The sequence below is a fragment of the Centroberyx gerrardi genome, chromosome 3 (assembly GCF_048128805.1).
Source record: "Centroberyx gerrardi isolate f3 chromosome 3, fCenGer3.hap1.cur.20231027, whole genome shotgun sequence".
In the NCBI taxonomy this organism is placed as follows: Eukaryota; Metazoa; Chordata; class Actinopteri; order Beryciformes; family Berycidae; genus Centroberyx; species Centroberyx gerrardi.
In genome coordinates, this window is record NC_135999.1 from 9,579,918 (window position 1) to 9,597,468 (window position 17,551).

General features: G+C 44.2%; 2 protein-coding genes across 2 annotated transcripts in view; both read left to right on the forward strand.

Annotated features, from left to right (window-relative positions):
• The first annotated feature begins 229 nt into the window (after positions 1–229).
• Positions 230–8,590, forward strand: cntf (ciliary neurotrophic factor). Its single transcript, XM_071911416.2, has 3 exons — positions 230–613; positions 3,027–3,341; positions 4,193–8,590. Exons 1-3 carry the CDS (start codon positions 494–496, stop codon positions 4,364–4,366), a joined length of 609 nt encoding a protein of 202 aa, XP_071767517.1. The 5' UTR covers positions 230–493; the 3' UTR covers positions 4,367–8,590.
• A 6,580-nt stretch (positions 8,591–15,170) lies between these two features.
• LOC139921229 (uncharacterized) overlaps positions 15,171–17,551 on the forward strand; it is a 15,610-nt gene continuing 13,229 nt past the window's right edge. Inside the window, exon 1 of the mRNA XM_078282719.1 lies at positions 15,171–15,305. Coding sequence (XP_078138845.1) covers positions 15,211–15,305 — 95 coding nt within the window. The 5' untranslated portion in view covers positions 15,171–15,210. The remainder of the gene's footprint in view (positions 15,306–17,551) is intronic.

Consider the following 17,551-nt stretch of genomic DNA (forward strand, 5'->3'; position numbering starts at 1 on the left):
GTTGTTTTCATAAGAGTGGCACATAGCCAATTTGAATACACCTCCATAACCTGCTTAAGTTCGACTCTCTTCACTTTTGTCATTACCAGTAAATCAGATAAGCTCCTCATGAATAAATAACGAGTTGATGAACTCCGCCCTCTGCCTCTCACCGCCCCCGCTTTTAAATTCCTAGTGCCTGGCATCAGGTTCCCCGGGGAGAGGGCGGAGTTGAACGGCGACACGCTGTAACACAAGTAACTAACAGTAAAGTAGTTAAGGTCGGGGAAACGGGGGAACTCATTTTACCGAAACGCAGGAGACGGCTTGGCCCCTAATTAATAAACACTGGCCGGGTTTCAGCGCGAGGATCGGAAGGGCAGCCTGAAGTGAACCATGTCCAGGAATCCGGTGCTGCTGGGATGAAGCGGGCTCACACTGCTGTATATTAGGGGCCGGCCTGTTGCTCTCCTGCTCCCAGTGCACGCGTTGAGTGTTTCCAGCACAGAGTCCCATGGCAGACAGGCGGACCAGAGGCACGACTGGCCCGGAACCGAGCCGGACCACGGCGGCCAGGGCTGCTGCTATTGCCGAGCAGCTGCACCATGAATGCGGCCTGTTGTTGGAACTTTTTGTGAGTACAGCAGCTTATATTTTCCACTGTCTGCAAACTGACAGATCACAGTGTGATTTCACTGAGCCCGAGTCTGAGTCTGAGAGAGTGCCGTAAAAGAGAGAGAAATAGGCCAAGGTTGAATGGAAAATTAATAGATTTTGTGTGTGTGTGTATGTGTGTGTGTCTACACAGCCATGAGTGTGTCTGTGTGTGGGCATGTGTGTGGCTGTATGTGTATATGCACGCAACCGTTTGTGTGGGTGTGAGAGAGAGAGAGAAATACAGGGAGGGAGAAGGTGTGTGTGTGTGAGAGGGAGAGAGAGAGAGAGAGAGAGAGAGAGAGAGAGAGAGAGAGAGAGAGAGAGAGAGAGAGAGAGAGAGAGAGAGAGAGAGAGAGAGAAAGAAAGAAAGAAAGAAAGAAAAGGATGCGTGCAAGAGAGAGATAAGAGAGAGGGAGAATGTGTGTATCTGTGTGTGTGTACGTGTGTGAGAGAGTGTTTAGGAGAGAGAGAGAGGGAGAGAGATTATGTCCAGGACAGCAGGGGGTAGGAATGCAGAAGGGGGGTGGGGGGTTGGGGGGGGGGGGGGGCTCATTTGGAATGACAGAGGTGGGCGTTTTTCTTGGCACCGGCTCATCAGTGCCTGGGCACGTCGCCCTCATCTCTTTTCCACGAGCCTGCGTCTCTTTGCCCATAGGTGTGAGAGAGAGAGAGAGAGAGAGAGAGAGAGAGAGAGAGAGCTACTGGTTATTAAAACGTCTTGGTGTCCTGCCAGCTCACCACCTCATCCTTCCTTTCATGTGTCTCGCCAGGAGCGAAAGGGAGCGGCCTGGAATGTAACTTTATCCACAACTCTCCGGATTTGACCTTTCTTCCATCCATCCTCTTCTTATCCTTCATTTCCGCTGCAGTCTTCTTCTCCTGACACAGTTCTGTAGGCCTGCTTGTCATTGCAAGTGCAAGCAGACGCATCCTGTAAATGACACACAATATAGACACGGCACACAGTTCATATCTAGCCTGCACAGCCTGCAATGCCTTGATAGTGTGGGGTATAGTGTTTTGACAATATAGCTGTAGCCCTACGGCTGACGTGCAGAATACATCCCAGTGAGCACACAATGAAATGATTAAATATTTGTTAGCCTGTCAGACTGTCAGATAGAAATTTATATACGTCCTTGTTTCCTCCAAAAGTTTTTTCTTTCCCTTGGCTGGGTGGAATTGTCTCTGTAACAGGATTTAGCTTAGTCTCCATTGAAACCAATGCAAATTGAATTTTGTCAGGCAGAGTATATCTTTTCCAGGCGGGGTGTCCCTTGCCTATTCATTGGGTGGGAAAACACTGATTTACATCATTAGTTTGATACATTTTAAATCATTTTCAGAGCTTTACCGCATTATCATAATTCACGATGATGTATGAGAATATTGTCTCTGGCTACGTTATCGGTCCCCAGGGTGTCCCTAACTGCCTGAATCCCATTTCCTTTGCACTCTAGGCAGTAAACAACCGCTTCCCCCCGTGGCTCTCGGAGAGGCACGCAGGTCAGATTGGGCCACTTGTATCACGCTGGTACTAACTTGCACACAGGCTTAAACATTAACGCCTCGGTATAATGTCACGGTGAAGCCTCCGGGGGTTCACAACCCACTGAGCTAGTCGAGATGAGGCTGAGGAACCGCAGCGCCTGCTGGAGTGTGGCAATAGTTTGTTAGTCAAATACAATCCGATCCAAGTGAACCATCAGAATGCTGTGTTTCGATTAGTCAGCTGATTCTAGTAATAATTTCAGGTTCGTCATAATAATGTAGCAGTTCTGAGAGAGTACATGCACATGTCGTCATCATGTAATGGCTCTCTGCTGTGTTTCAAAGGCAGATATACAGTAGATTTAACATGGTGCCGCACCTGCAAATCTGCTCACTTTTGTCCCCCTGTGTCTGTCAGCGACATAATTGCTTGCTCAACCAAACATGTCATTTCAACTAGTTCAATTTTAACTCTTGCACAGTGACTTATTAAATCCTCATTGGAAATCTGTCAACACAAATCCCTCTCTTCAAAGGAGAGGTGGGTGTTTTTTTTCCGGTGATGAGAATATTTTACTGTCAGAAGCAGATTGAATGCGCCTGAATTAAAGTAATTAAATCAAGTCTTATTTCCCAACAGCCTATGACCTGTGGTGCCAAATTGCTGTAAAAAAAAAAGAAAAGAAATTGACGTCAGTGCGGTTAGCGCTTGATGAGTAAGCATTCCTCATCATCTTCCTGCAATCTTTCCCACTCCTGCACCCCGCTTTCCACATCCTGTCCCTTCTTTCCTATCCTCTTCCTCCTCCTCTTCCTCCTCCCTCCTTATGCCTTCCCAACTCTCACTTCTCCTCCTCACCCTCACCCTCTTTCTCCTGTTCTCTCCTTCCCTCCTCAAGAGAAAGAAGGAGAGCCTCTCCCCGGACCTGACGGCGGCCGACGGTCGCCTGGTGTCCGTCCCGCCTCCCTCGTCCCAGCTGGACACCCGGGACAAGCTGTGGCGTCTCCACTCCGCCCTGCTCCAGTGCCGCGGCCTGCTGGAGAGAGCCATCACCAAAGAAGAAGAGGAGCTGGGCGGTGCGGAGAAGGGCGAGTACGAGAGCCAGAGGAAGACGGTGCGGGACCGGCTGTCCCTGCTCTTAGCCAACACTGGAGAGCTGCTCAAAGCCACGGACGGAACGGCGGTCCTGACTCCCAGCTTGGAGGGATCAGAGGTAGGCGCTGATGTCATCAGAGGTGTGATGATGATGGCAAAAGTCTTGGATGGAAATTAAAGGACAGTTCCAGCGTGATTGGAGATTTTGCTTGTTTCCTGCATTCCCTTACTGTTTTACACTGTAGATCGTTTTCCAGTGCTTTTATTACATCAAGAGATATTTGCTATTTTCTCCTCGTCTCAGTTGTTTTTCAGAGTCAAAACTTTTAATATAGGTTCTGTTAAATCAAGCTTTATTTACCGTTTAACTCTATGGCCTATAGTTGATGAAAGCGTCTTGCTTTGGTTTGTCTGTTGGCTTGAATGGGTTGTGACTGACAGAATCTGTGTCCTAATGTAGCTGCAGAGAGCGTTCGCTATTGGTTGAAAATTTAATTTTGTAGAGGGAAATGTGGAAATGGAAGTAAGACACCCTCATCTTGCAGTGTTCCCGAATGCGAGCATTAACATGAAACTGTGACCGAAACAACAAGCTGATAGCCTGATATTAGCATTCAGATGCAACTGTGCAGAATGCAATTGTCTTGCAATTGCCTCTCATTCACAGTGATGGATTACCTTCATGGACTGAATTGGAAGTCTCCAGAGTTTTTTTTCTATGCTGTTTGGAATTGAATGGGAGTGAATGAGACAGAGGGGTATGACAAAACTGATTTGAACTAAAATATCTTTAATCGTGGCACACGCATGTAAAAACTCACAATTCACATTATGGGGATTGAAAATGTGGAAAAAAATGAGCAGAATCTCAAATCACACTGGAATTGTCCTGCAAGGCAGAGCTCAGTCTGCTCTCCCCCCCTCTCTCTTTCTCTCTCTCCTTTCTCTCCTTCCCCATCCCGTCGGCAGGTGGACCGTCCCACCGTCCTGTTCGAGGTCAAGCTGTGGATATACCGGATCTTCAAAGAGCTGGACTACTGGACCAAGACGGCAATCACCACCTTGCAGGCCCTGCCCTCCGCCGCAGCCAGGGAGCGAGGGAGGAGCGGGGGGATCAGGAGGAAGAGAAGCGCTCGGAGATGAGATGGAGAAGTGAGAAGCGCGCGCGTGTGCGTGTGTGTGTGTGGGTGAAGAGGAATAATGAGAGAGAAGAAGAGGTTAGAGAGAGGGGAAGGAGGGCAAAGGGATGTAAGGGACGAGGGAGATGAGAGCGGAGCGAGGTGTGCGGCTGGGGTCAGAGCGAGAAAGGGGCCGGGGTGGAGAGAAAGAGAAAGGAATGAGTGATAATGGCCCGCCGAGAGAGAGAAGAGATCCCGGCTGACAGAGGGAGATGAGTAGGTGGGATTATTTTCGCCTGCTAGGGCATGGAGACTCATGTAAATGAAAGGAGGCTTTTGACAGCGAGAGAGAGAGAGAGACAATAACCATAGTTATCGTAGCAAATAACAATGTTGGTTGGAACAAATTTATTTTCAGTCCGACGCGGCTTTACTCGCTGCTAACGGTTGCAGTGGACATTCACAATCTACTTTATATTTACTTGCAGTACAACTTGAATTCTAGACTTGCATTTGGATTCAGTGTTAGTTTGCTAAGTCCATAGCTTTTCATTCTCATTCAGAGGAGTTTTGTAGCAATGTTTGTCCGTTAAATTTGTTGATCTTTCTTTCTTTCTTTCTTTCTTTTTCTTTCTTTCTTTCTTTCTTTCTTTCGTTCACATTTTTGGTTTTGAGGAAACAATAGAATAATTCATATGCACTTTGGGTGAGAGCTTCTAAAGCCGAGAGACTCAAAAAGGAAAGGACAGTGATGCTACCACTAACATCACGTTGGTTTTTTTTTACTGTTTGCACACGCATCACTCCTCAGGCCCATTTGAAATTATTATTCTATATGAACAGCCAGGATCCAGTGTGACTGACGAAGGAAGCAGTCAGCAAGGGACGCATTCTGATGAAAATGAGAACATTTGAATTCGTGCCATAACCAGACTGTAGCTCTGAATAGCATGGCTGTTAATCATTCCATGCTGATTCCCCCTCCTGGTGGCATTCAGTCTGTACAGAACAATCTATGTAACAGCACCCTCTAGTGGCTACAATATGCCATTGCCTATATAGATTTATTATCCTTCCTTCTTTCCTTCCTTCCTTCCCTCCTTCCTTCCTTCCTTCCTCCCTCCCTTAATTGTCCTCGTTAATGCTGATTATCTCAGATTAGCCCAGCTTCTTGTAGTTTTTGTAATATTTCGGGGCACTTTATTAGGAATGTGAGCATGGGGGAATCGTGTCACAGAGCTTAGGAAGCAAGATGTAGCGAGTGAAGTGCAGGCACAACACTGAAGGTCCAAATAGATGACGTCTGCAGGCTTAACTGATGGAAGAAAGAGTTCATCACAGTCTGATTCTGATTGCATTTTCTGATTTCGTTACTTGGTGAAAATAACAGGAAATTGCCCGCTGTTTTGAGGAGTCATGTTTATTGGGGCGTTAAAGATGCAGTAGATACATTTTTAATACCAGGTGAAGCTATTCAGCCTGGAGCAAGAAGTGGGTCCCCAAAAGTCATCTTCTACATCAGTATACACAATCTGAACCCATTCCTGATTTGAAGTCAGTCCGTTGAAAATAATTATGTGTCAATCAACTGAAACATCCATTCAGTGTACGGCTGCGACTTGCAAGGCAACCGTCAACATCTAGCTAAGCGGGAATCTGATCATCCAGAAACATAGAAATTCATCCCAGCAACAAGTCCATCTCAGTCTGTATTAATTTGGCATTGGCCATAGAAACAGATTGATGTCTTAGAAGATGGCTGAAGCCTCAGCTGGGATTGAATTCTACATAGACAGGTCTTTCCCACATAACTGATGGGATCCATGATAATGTGGAACACAAAGTGGACAGGAGCCTGGAGTTAGGGAGATGGATGCACAAGGAATGGAAGAGAATAAAGTAAGAAGTGAGATAAAGTGAGCAAACCCATGCTGTGGTTCCATTTTTAGATTGAGGTGTTTAGATGTTATTTAGTTAACGTTTCCCTCATCACACACTGTTAAGTATTTGTGGGTTGACCAACTGTTGGTAGGTTCACTGGGAGTGTAAACACACTTGTGTGAGGTTTGATTGATGCAGGCTTCTCCGAACGATAACTGAATGTTGTCGCTGAAATGCAACATAAATACATTTGGTCATTCGATATTGCCTTTCCTCGTCACAATGATTAATTTCCAGATGAAATTTGACCCCTAATAAAATAAGATCCAGATCTGCAAATGCTATCTGCTGCATCTTTAAAGCATCTACTAAGTCAAGCATGAAAATACATCCTAAATATCTAATAATGCTTTGGAGTGGAGTGCTTTTTTTTGGTTCAATGAAAATGCAATATTACAAGTATTGCATTTGGACTGCTGGATATGGACTGGGATGTATTACGGTGAACAGTGTCCTCTTTCCTCTTATGCTCTTTTTCATCGACTGATGGTGAACTGGCTGCTGTACTTTGACAGAGCATACATTTTCTTTCTTTACTCCTTTCCAAAGGGATTTACCGGGTCAGTTCTGTGTTTTCAGTAGGTTGATTAAAGAGGCCACGGACCAGGACGGGTCAGAGCTGTGGACTGGACAGTGGCTCTAAGGGCCAACTGGATACTGGATATTTAAAGGGTTCCAATGGCTTTATATCAAAGCCTGCAGGTTTTCTGCTTGTGCCACACATAACATGTCAGTCATGGATCAAGATGTAGAAGAAGCAGACAGACATTTTTTTTTAGTCTGTACTAGCTCCTCCTACAGACCACAGAAGGTACTGCAATGTAATAACATTCCTGGCAAATTTAATTGTTTGATTTCTTGTAGGGATGCACTGATATCAGCAGACTTAACGATATCGGCTTTAAAAAGCAATATCGGTATCGGTCCAAAATTATTTTTACTGCCGATATTTGGCTGATTGTGGAAGAGACATTCTTGTGACCTTTTTTTCTAGGAGTGTGTCACTTAATACAGCTGTCAAATTGGCAACAGAATATACCTAACATGGTCTTTTGTTTAGAAACCACTTAATTATCTTAAGATATTCATGTTTTGCACCTGCATTTCTACTAAGATTCTTATAAAAATGCATAGCGACCGATAATGGGTGAGAAAATATCAGATATCGCCCTCAAAAACCGTATCGGTGCATCCCTAATTTCTTGTGTAGCTGATTTCCACAACATTTCTTGTTTTCTTCTTTTGTAACACTCATACTGTGTGTGACTCCTGTAAGGTTGGACTGTAGTCTGGTTGTGGCACCAGGTGCCCTCGCTCATGACCTCTGGTGTAGAAAGTGCTAGCTGTAGACAATTGGCTCTAAGCACAAAGCTGGGATCGGGTTACCATCGCATCTGTCTAGAAGCAGGAATCTTGGGAAACTGCCACTGGCGCTACAGTTATCACAACAACGGAGGGATTCTCATCATTAAGACTGTCTAACCCGCTTTTTTTCCCCCAATGTTCAAAAGATAAATTAATATATGGATTTCTCTCTGAATTGTCTCACTGTCATTTTGAGTTTATGGTAGAGCCGCTCATATGTCTGCTCCGCAAATGTGGCTTTATGTGTGCAATTCACATCACAGGTTGTCTTGCTGGATGCAGATTTGGCCTCATTAGAATGTTACCAAAGGAAGAGACTAAAGCCAGACTTAATCTTTGAGCTGACAAATATGTTTTATATTCCCCTACATCACTGTGGCCCAAACCTTTTCCTTGGTGTCTTACACGAAACCTGCCTTTGGGAGTGAGAAGCCTCCTCTTATGGTCAGGTCAAGTAAAACAACATGAGCTCAGATCAGCACCTAAACACCAGTCTCCTCCGTTTCATTCTGAAAAACATACAGAATGGGACGTTGTAGAGGCGGGTACGGCACTATTATAACAACTTATTGAAAAGGAAGGAAAAATGAACAGACAGTAAAGTGAATCTTGAATATCATATATTGAGTTGTATCACACTGACCTGGCCTGGCACTGCTGAAATGGAAAAAGATGAACAGATGTGAGATTGACAATAGAAAGAAGAATGCAACTTTCTACTCCAAATTGATAGCCACAGTTTATTATATGGATTTCTTTTTTTCAGAACAGAACTTGGAGTGGGCATCGTGGATGCATTGTGAAAACACTTCAAACTGATGTACAGTTGTCTTTATGTTTTTCTGAAACTATGGTATGGTTTAAAAACTTATTTATTATTGATGTGAGGATTTGAAACGGTGGATGAATGGGATGAAATAAATTGATCTAGGCTACAATGTGATTTGTCTCCTGTATCTGTGTGACTTAAAAACAGGCCGGCTTAAGAACGTTCTCGATGCACGTGATGAGTCGTGTGTGTGTGTGTGTGTGTGTGTGTGTGTGTGTGTGTGTGTGTGTGTGTGGATGAACGCACATTCTTGGAGGATTTTGGAGCAAAAAAGATTCATGTGAGGAAAAGCGTCTGTTATTTTACATTTTTGGTTTGAATATTAGCAGTGGGGATGTGTGTGTGTGTGTGTGTGTGTTTATGTTTAACTGTAAGGAAAGACAGGATGTGTGTTTGAGTGAAAGGGGTGGGGTGTGTGTTTAAAGGGTGTGTGTGTGTGTGTGTGCATACGTGCGTGTTTGTTTATATGTGTGTTTATGTATATGTGCGTGTGTGTGTGTGGTTGTTAGAGAAGGAGTGGCAGCCAGGATGCCTGTGGAAGAGGGGGGAGGGGTGTGTGTGTGTGTGTGAGAGAGAGAGTGAGAGAGGCAGAGAGAGGGAGAGAGAGTGTGCAAACGAGCAAGAGAGAAAATATGCGTGTGTGTTAGAGGGAGAGAGAGAAAGAGACTGAGAGAGAAAATGGGTGTGTGTGTGTGTTTGTGTGTCTCTGTGTGTGCTTGTGCGCATGTGTGCGTGTGTGTTCGCGCATTCGTGTACGTGTGGGTGTATGTGTGTCTGAGAGAGAGAGAGAGATGAAAAAAGAGAAGGGGAGAGAGGGCAGGAAAGAGTGTGTGTGTGTGTGTGTGAGAGAGAGAGAGAGAGAGACAGACAGACAGAGAGAGACAGAGAGGGAGGGGAGAAAGGGAGAAAGAGCAAGCAGGAGAGAGAATGTGTGTGTGTGTGTGTGTGTGTGTGTGTATGTGTGTGTGCCTGTGAATGTTTGCGCAGGCGTGTGTTCCTGTGTGTGTGTGTGTGTGTGTGTGTGTGTGCTCCTGTGTGTGTTCATCTGTGTGTGTGTGTGTGTGTTCCTGTGTGTGTGTATGTGTGTTCATGAGTGAGTGAGTGAGTGAGTGAGAGAGAGAGAGAGAAAAGAGAAGAGGGAAGAGAGGGAATGTGTGTGTATTTGTGTGTGTATATGTGTATGTGTGTGTGAGTGTATGAGTGAGTGAGCGAGCAAGAGAGAGAGAGGACATGTGTGTGTGTGTGTGAGAAAGAGAGGGGGAGGGGTGTATGAGAGAGCTGTGTGTGTGTGTGTGTGTGTGTGTGTGTGAAAGGCGAGAGAGGGAATGTGTGTGTGCGGCTGTGCATGATTGTGTGTGTGTGTGTGTTTGTCTGTGTGTGTGAGCGCGCCTGCGTAGGAGGGAATGTGTGTGTACTTGTGTGTGTTTGTGTGTGTGTGTGTGTGTGTGTGACTGTGTGTGATGTGTGTGTGTGTGTCTGACAGAGATAGAGGGGGAGGGGTGTGTGTGTGAGAGAGCTAGGAGCAAGCTCTGCAAATGGTGTGTGTGTGTGTGTGTGTGTGTGTGTGTGTGTGTGTGTTACAGCAGCACAACAATATGTGCCTGTACTGAATGAAAGGGAAATGAATGCGGTGTGTGTGTGTGTGTCTGTGTGTGTGTGTGTGTGTGTGTGTCAGTGTGTGTACGTGTGTGTACGTGTGTGTGTGTGTGTGTGTGTGTGTGTGTGTGTGTGTCCTTTGTGGGGACTGTGTGATTGGGTGTGTGTGTGTGTGTTGTGTATCTGTGTGTAGTTTGTGAGGATTGTATAATTGTGTGTTGGTGTGCGTGTGCATTGCATGCACGTGCATGTGAGTGTTTGTCTTTAGTAGGGATTGTGTAGCTGTGTGTGAATGTGGGTGCATATGTGTGGGTGAGTGTGTGTGTCTGTGTGTGTGTGTGTGTGTGTGTGTTTGTACGTGAATACACACACACATATTGGGGGTATTGGTGCGGGTGATGAAGTGTTCATGATAGTGTGCACACGCAAACAGAGCAGAATTACAATTAAACCATATTCATTCAGCAGCTCCCACATCTCCATACATTTTATTTCACATATTTAAATCTTGTGGTTCTGTCTTAACTCAGCCTGGCATCATTTTTCTGCTTGTTGAGTGTTGGATCCACCTGTGTACATCAGCAGCTGGACTTTTATACTGGAGATTTTCCACAGCTATCCATCCATAGCTGTCCCTCCATGGCTCCATGTTCCAAAAATGGCCAATTGACAGTCAAGGATCTTCATCATTATCTTTAAATGAGAAGTCTGTCATTATACATTTTGCTTACTAATGCCTTTCAATAAGCCTTTGATGCAAACATTTGTGTAGGCTGTAACTACTATTTTGTGAATGGTAACCGTGGTCAATTTACAGAAATTGATATTTTTCTTGGTGGAAACATAGTGTTAGAAAATGCATACACACAGGGGCAAAATACACCTTTAGGTAGCATCATCATCATCATCATGGCATAAAGCCAAGTCGGCCCTATGGAGACCGTCCTTCAGCCGGACGACACGGGCTCAAGCCCCCGTCTCTGCAAACATCTGCCCAGGCCAAGTGAAGACACTGAATCACTGCTCCACAGCTGACCATGACCTCTGACCTCACTGAGGGGGCGAGCCAAAACACCATTTGTTTACCGGGATCAATAAAATATTATTATTATTATTATTATTATTATTATTATTATTGTTCTTGTTATTATTATTGTTGTTGTTGTTGTTGTTGTTATTATTATAATTATTATTATTATTATTATGACACAGTACGAGTTATAATAAAAAGTTGAGTAAGTACGAGTTAATTCACAATCTGCGCGTCCTTGTGTGAACAACAAACAGTTATAAGCTAGCTAGCTAACAAGACACGGTTGCCCTGCATCTCATATTAGTTGGCCTTCCAGAATGCTGATTCAAAGAGTTTGGTCACTAGTTACTAAGCAACGGCACATGAGCCTGAGTGTGGCTGCCACTGAAAACTGCAATAGATAGAAATGGAGTCCCAACCTGGAAAAGAGGGGAAGGGAAGGGGTTGTCAGTATTGGCAGTAATGAAGATAACAACAGTATGTTTTTAATTATTGCCCATGAAAAGTTTAAACCCACCGGTGTATTTGCCAGTCAGAAGCTTCTACTGTCTGTTCTACTGCAGGTTTGCTCGACCTCCTAGAAGTCATAGACTATGATAGACTGTTTGACCGCTGCTTTCAAAAATACATTAAAACAGCTCAGAGACAAACTGCTGCCTTGATGAACATAACACGTCATGTTGAACAGCATGTCTATTGCAGTTTTTCCTAACATTCCTTTGTTGCACAGCTAATTACTGCATTTAAAGCAGACTATTTTCACTTTTTCCATTACTGCGCATTGTTACTTCTGGTGGCAGTGAAGAGGCAAAATGAAACTCAAGGCAGAGTGTGAGGCAGAGTCTAGCTGGAGAAGCGCAATGATCTCTTCACTTTAAATTCTGTCAGAATGGAACTACTTCTGACAGGATTGCAACTGCAATCAATGATAGTGGCGTTATAAAGTCATGTTAGGAAAAAATACAATAGACTTGTTATTTAAAATGATGGATTATGTCAGACAATGCAGCAGTTTGTCTCTGAGCTGTTTTTAATGTATTTTTTAAAACACAGGGAGCCTATGACTTCTGGGTTGTAATGCAAACCTGCAGTAGAACAGACAGCAGCTTCTGACTGTGGCAAATATGTCGGTGTTTAGACTTTTCATGGGCAATAATGGCGATAGGAAAAAACTAAAATTACACCGGTGTTATCCTTTAAAACTGCACTATGCAATTTTTGCACATTGGCAGCCTTAAATGGCAGCAAGAGGTAATTATTTGAATTTTGAATTTTGACTTTAATACCCATAAATCATGATATGTGACCTGCGATCAACCTGGATGGTGTGTGATGGCTTTATACCAAAGGAGCCCAAAGGGACCAGAGAGGCTAAAGATCTGACCCTGGTGAGTCCAGCTCTCTCTGGACCGAGCGTTCGCTGGCTGCTGTTTAGGAGGCTGCTGTTTTGTATTTGGCTCTTTGGATTCAGCGCTTCCTGTGCATGGGAAACGCTTCCCACCGCCGACCGTACCAGACACCACAATTTAATTTGGGCAAAGAGGGTGAATTGACAGAGTCTCAGTTAGGGGGGGGGGGATGGGACTGGTTTTTCTGTTGCAGCCCCACTTCATTATGTAGCCTGATAAGATAGGTGGATTTTGTCATAAAGATCCTGCACAGTGCAGCTTTAAGAAGTCCACTTTCCATCACCTCCAAATCACTATGTTCTGAGTGAGACTGTAAACACTTCTTCTGTCATCGCCTAAGTTGATTTGATTCAGGGTAACAAAGTGCTAATAAGCAAGGAATTATGTTGCGTAATTGTGAAGTCAAAAAGACAAAACACTGACACAGGCTAACATTAGCACCCTGTAACTTCTCTCAGTTTTTCTCTCCTTTGTGCAGCCAATGTTGAAAATATAATTAATTGCGGTTCACCTTTCTGCACTGCAAATATACCACATTAGCAGTTTAAAACAATTATTAGCAGCTTAAAACAAGTAAATTATTGAGGGTGATACATTTGTTTCTCAGAAATGACAAAATGTGACGCAGCACAAGACAAAAATGTATTTATTGTCAGAATACAGTGAAAGTTATGACAGCTTCAGTAGGAAGAGACAGAAAATATGAATTATAACATTGGCTTCATGGTGGAGTCTCCTCATACGCTGTCTGTCTTCTCCTTCTTTCCGGTCATATCCTTTCTCTCTCTTCCAGAGACTTGATTGAAAGAGTTTGGCCACTACAGCTTGTGGCTGCCACTGAAAACTACAATAGGCAACTCTGTATATCTACGGCTCTGCACCTGCTGTTGAGACTACTCACTAGTTTTAACCAAATTACTGCAAGTGCAACATTGCTGTATCTTGAGATATAGAGCTATCGGTGTTGTGTTTATACATACAGTAGTTATTCAATTTGGGAATGACAACAAAGTGTCACAAATTCGACTTGCAGGCGACAGGTGCAGGTTGTGACAGAAAAACAGGCCAACTTGAAAACATACTAAATATTGGAAAATGGCAGAACTCAGAAATGCAAGACATTTCCGAGCTTTATTAAGCTTTACTGCCACTGAGAAATGCATTTGTGCTCTCTTCCTCAATGTGTGAACATGTGTGGGCTAGTTTTCCTGCCTGGTGTTTTCCAGTGTATAATAAAATTGGACAATGTTCTTTTGTGAAACATAACAATGATGTTTTTTTTATTGTTATACATTTTTCTTGTCATGTATTTTGTAGTGAGTTGTGGTGTGACTTGTATTGTGGTGCATCAACTAAAAAGATGTCTGCATATCAATCTTTGTATTTCTCACAGTTCCATTTTCACAGTAGAAATATTGGCAGATCAGGATGTGTTATTGTCGTAGTAAGACATCCTTTAAGACAACCACTTCATCAAAATGATTAAAAAACAGGTGATACTTTTCAGAAAATTTGAATTTGTCTTAATTGTTGAGAATCCTAAATAAAAAAATCTCAAATATATCCATAATTATAGTTGCAAACCAACAATCATCCCTGAAATGGCAGGGATTTATCCCTAATGGATTTTTTACAACATGCAAGACAAGCACAGGTTACACTGCTGTTTCATGCCATCATCTGTTACAGGATTATCATCTATGAATTGTTTGGAGCTAATGTCACTGTGTATCAGTTCATATTGATGATATTCTTGATTCTGGAAAAAAATATAATTTTAATGTATTGTCAACTTGATGGTTTGTGCAAAATGGGTGATTTGTGCCAGAGTTGATTGTCCCAATTTGCCAATAGTGGCTGGTCAGTAAATTTAGCACAACTTGTATGTGGAAAGCTGGCACTTTCAGAATGGTATTTACAGGGTAAGAGGACACTGGAATAGCACAACACTGACCAGGCAGTCTTCTACTGGCACAAATCACCCAATTTGTTGACAGAGGTTCGTGTGTTACCTGTTGATAAAATAACGAGGTAACACTGTGTGTGTGTTTGTGTGTGTGTGTGTGTGTGTGTGCGCGCGCGCGCGCGTGCGTGTGTGCGTGCAAATGGACACATTCTGACATACATTCTGGCTACAGTACTAAATACTATAAGCATAAGCTTACTCGGGGCCCTAATTGCCAAGCCAGTACTGGCTATTGAAATGTTTCACTGGAAAAGGCTTCACATGAAAACTCAAAGTCCTTCTGTTTAAAAGATCACTTCACCTCAATTTCTCTCCTAATCAAGGTTTTATTTTCATGATTTCTTCTTTCAGTTACCAAGCTAATCACTCTTCTCAGAAACGGTCAACTCTTTTTCATCTGGTCTCTGAGCGCGTCCATTTCTCCCGTAGGGGAGCAGGGTATTATCCCATTTATGAAACCGAGCCGCGCCGTGGTGTTTTCGCCCAAAGTGACACGCGGAGCCCATCTAAACAGAGTGTTTTAAAATGACATCGTCGTCGTGTTGTGACTGACCGGGCAGACACGTCCGTTACGGAGTAGTTTGGTATCTCCCGCACACCGCGCACCCCTCCGCTCCGCCGCAGTGGAAGCGGCCGGAATAACCTTGGTGTGAGCCAGTTGAGCGGCTGGAGAGAAGAGCGAGAGGCTGAACGGTGCGGCGGTGGAAGATCAGCGATCGCTAGCGTGAACATGGCGGAGACCGTACGCTCGCTCTTCGACTACCGGGAGCCACCGAGCCTGGACAGCGACGGAGAGGGCATCAAACCGGCACCGCCGCCGCGGGGGTGAGGGAGTCAATTAATCATGACATATAACATAGTGGGAAAAATGTTTGATAATAGTCTTTCCCCTCACCAATGACAGAACGAGAGGGTGTGTGTGTATATGTGTGTGCGCGCATATATGTGTGAGGATGTTTTTTGATAGAACTAGCTAAAGTTGTTAACAGACGTTACATATCAAGTTTGTCAGTGAGTAAAAGTCGAACGGAATTAAATTATGTGAGAAACCCGCATGTTTTTCTTATGTTAGCCTCTTTTTTTAAACGTTAAATCACCTCACAAAGCAGCTCGAAAGAGGTGTGTGCGCGCGTGCGCGCATTTGCGTCTGTGTATGTGCGCGCGCACGTGTGTGTCTGACTATCTTTGAATTCAGCTAATGAATGTGTATTTTTGAGTGACAAGGTAATACTAATAAAACACAGAACATGCCATGTGCATTGTATTTATGTTACTTTTGTCAGGTAACATTTGGCTAAAACAGAAAAACGATTTGACTTGATAGCATTAGCAGTTTGTTTTGTCTTTTACTGTATATAAAAAAAGTTTTCAAGAACATAACCCACAATGTAACTGTTAATTTTCACAAAGTTATAAAAATGTTAGGATTGATATACTGTCAAAGCTCTCCTGTGTCTGTGCCGATGAGTGCGCGCACGCTCGCGCCTGTGTGTAGTGAGCGTGCGTGTGTGCGCGCGAATGTGAGTGTATGTGTGTGCGCATGTGTGTGTGGTTGTGTGAGAGTGGGAGAGAAAGGCACACACAGGGAGGGGGAGAGAGCGTGAGAGAGAAAGGAGCAGCTCTGTGTGTGTGTGTGTGTGTGTGTGTGAGAGAGAGAGACAGGGAGGGAGGGGGAGTGGTGTGTGTGCGGGGGGAGGGGAGTGGTGTGTGTGTCTGTGTATGTGTGTGCGCTAGAGCAGAGGAAGGAGGAGGGAGTGTGTGTGTGTGTGTGGGGGGGAGGGATGGTGTGTGTGTGTGTGAGAGGGAAGGGAGGGGGAGAGAGTGTGTGCGTGACAGAGACAGACACTGTGAGTGTGTGAGTGTGTGAGAGAGAGAGAGAGAGAGAGAGAGAAAGAGAAAATGAGTGTGTGAGAGAGGGAGGGGGAGCACACTGTGTAAGGAGTGTGTGACAAAGAACAGGAGTGTGTGTGTGTGCGTGTGTGTGTGTGGTATTGAGTGAGTGAGTGAGTGTGTGTGGTTGTGTGTGAGAGAGAGACAGAGTTAGAGTGTGTGTGTGTGTGTGGTTGTGAGAATGAGTAAGTGTGTGTGTGTGTGTGTGTTGTGAAGGCAGGGTGTGTGTTTGAGAGAAGGGAAAAAATGTGTTTTTTAAATGTGTTTTTCAGAGTGTGTGTATTTGCACGCGTGCATGCTTGTTATTGTGTGAGTGTGTGTGTGAGTGCGTGAGAGAGTGAGAGAAGAGAGTGAAAGAGAAATAGAGACAGAGACTATTAGTGTGTGAGTGGAAAAAGAGAATGGGGAATAAAGGTGTGTTTAGTGTGTGACAATAGAGAGAGAGAGAGAGAGGGAAGATTGTGAGAGACTGTGAAGGACATGTGTGTGTGTGTACGTGAGAAGGAGCATATAAAAAGTGTATGTGTGTGTACTTGTGTGTGTATCTCTGTGTCTGTGCATGTATGTTTGCGTGGTGTGTGTGTGTGTGTGTGTGAGACAGAGATAGAGGGGAAGTGTGTTAGAGGCACAGGGAAGGGGAGGGGAGAGTGTGTTTGTGCATACGTGTGTGTTAGGAGAGTGGGGGAGGGAATGTGAGTGTTTGTTTGTGTGTGTGTGTGAGAGAGAGAGAGAGAGAAGGAGGGGAGGTGTGTGTCCGTGTGTGTGTGCGTGTATATGTGTCTGTGTGTGTGAGTGTGTGCGCACGCACTAGCATGGAGGGCTGTGTTTATGTGTAACCAAGTGGTGTGTGGGTTTCTGTGTGTTTGTAGAAGGGATAATAATCAAATGTGTGTATCTCTGTATGACTGTTAAAGAGAGAGAGAGAGACAGTGTGTGTGTGTTTGTGTGTGTGTGTGTCTCTTCTTCGGTGGTGTAATTGTGTGTGTGTGTGTGTGTGTGTTGTCTTAAAAGTAGAGAAAAGGCATCTAGTAAGGGAAATAATTTTTTGAGTGTGTGAGAGATGGTACCATAGAAACGATGCAGAAAGTGGTGAAGGAAAGAGTGTATGTCTGTCTTTAAGAAATGGAGGGATAGAGTGTGTTTGTGACGAAGAGAGAAGGGAGGGTGTGTGTGCGTGTGTG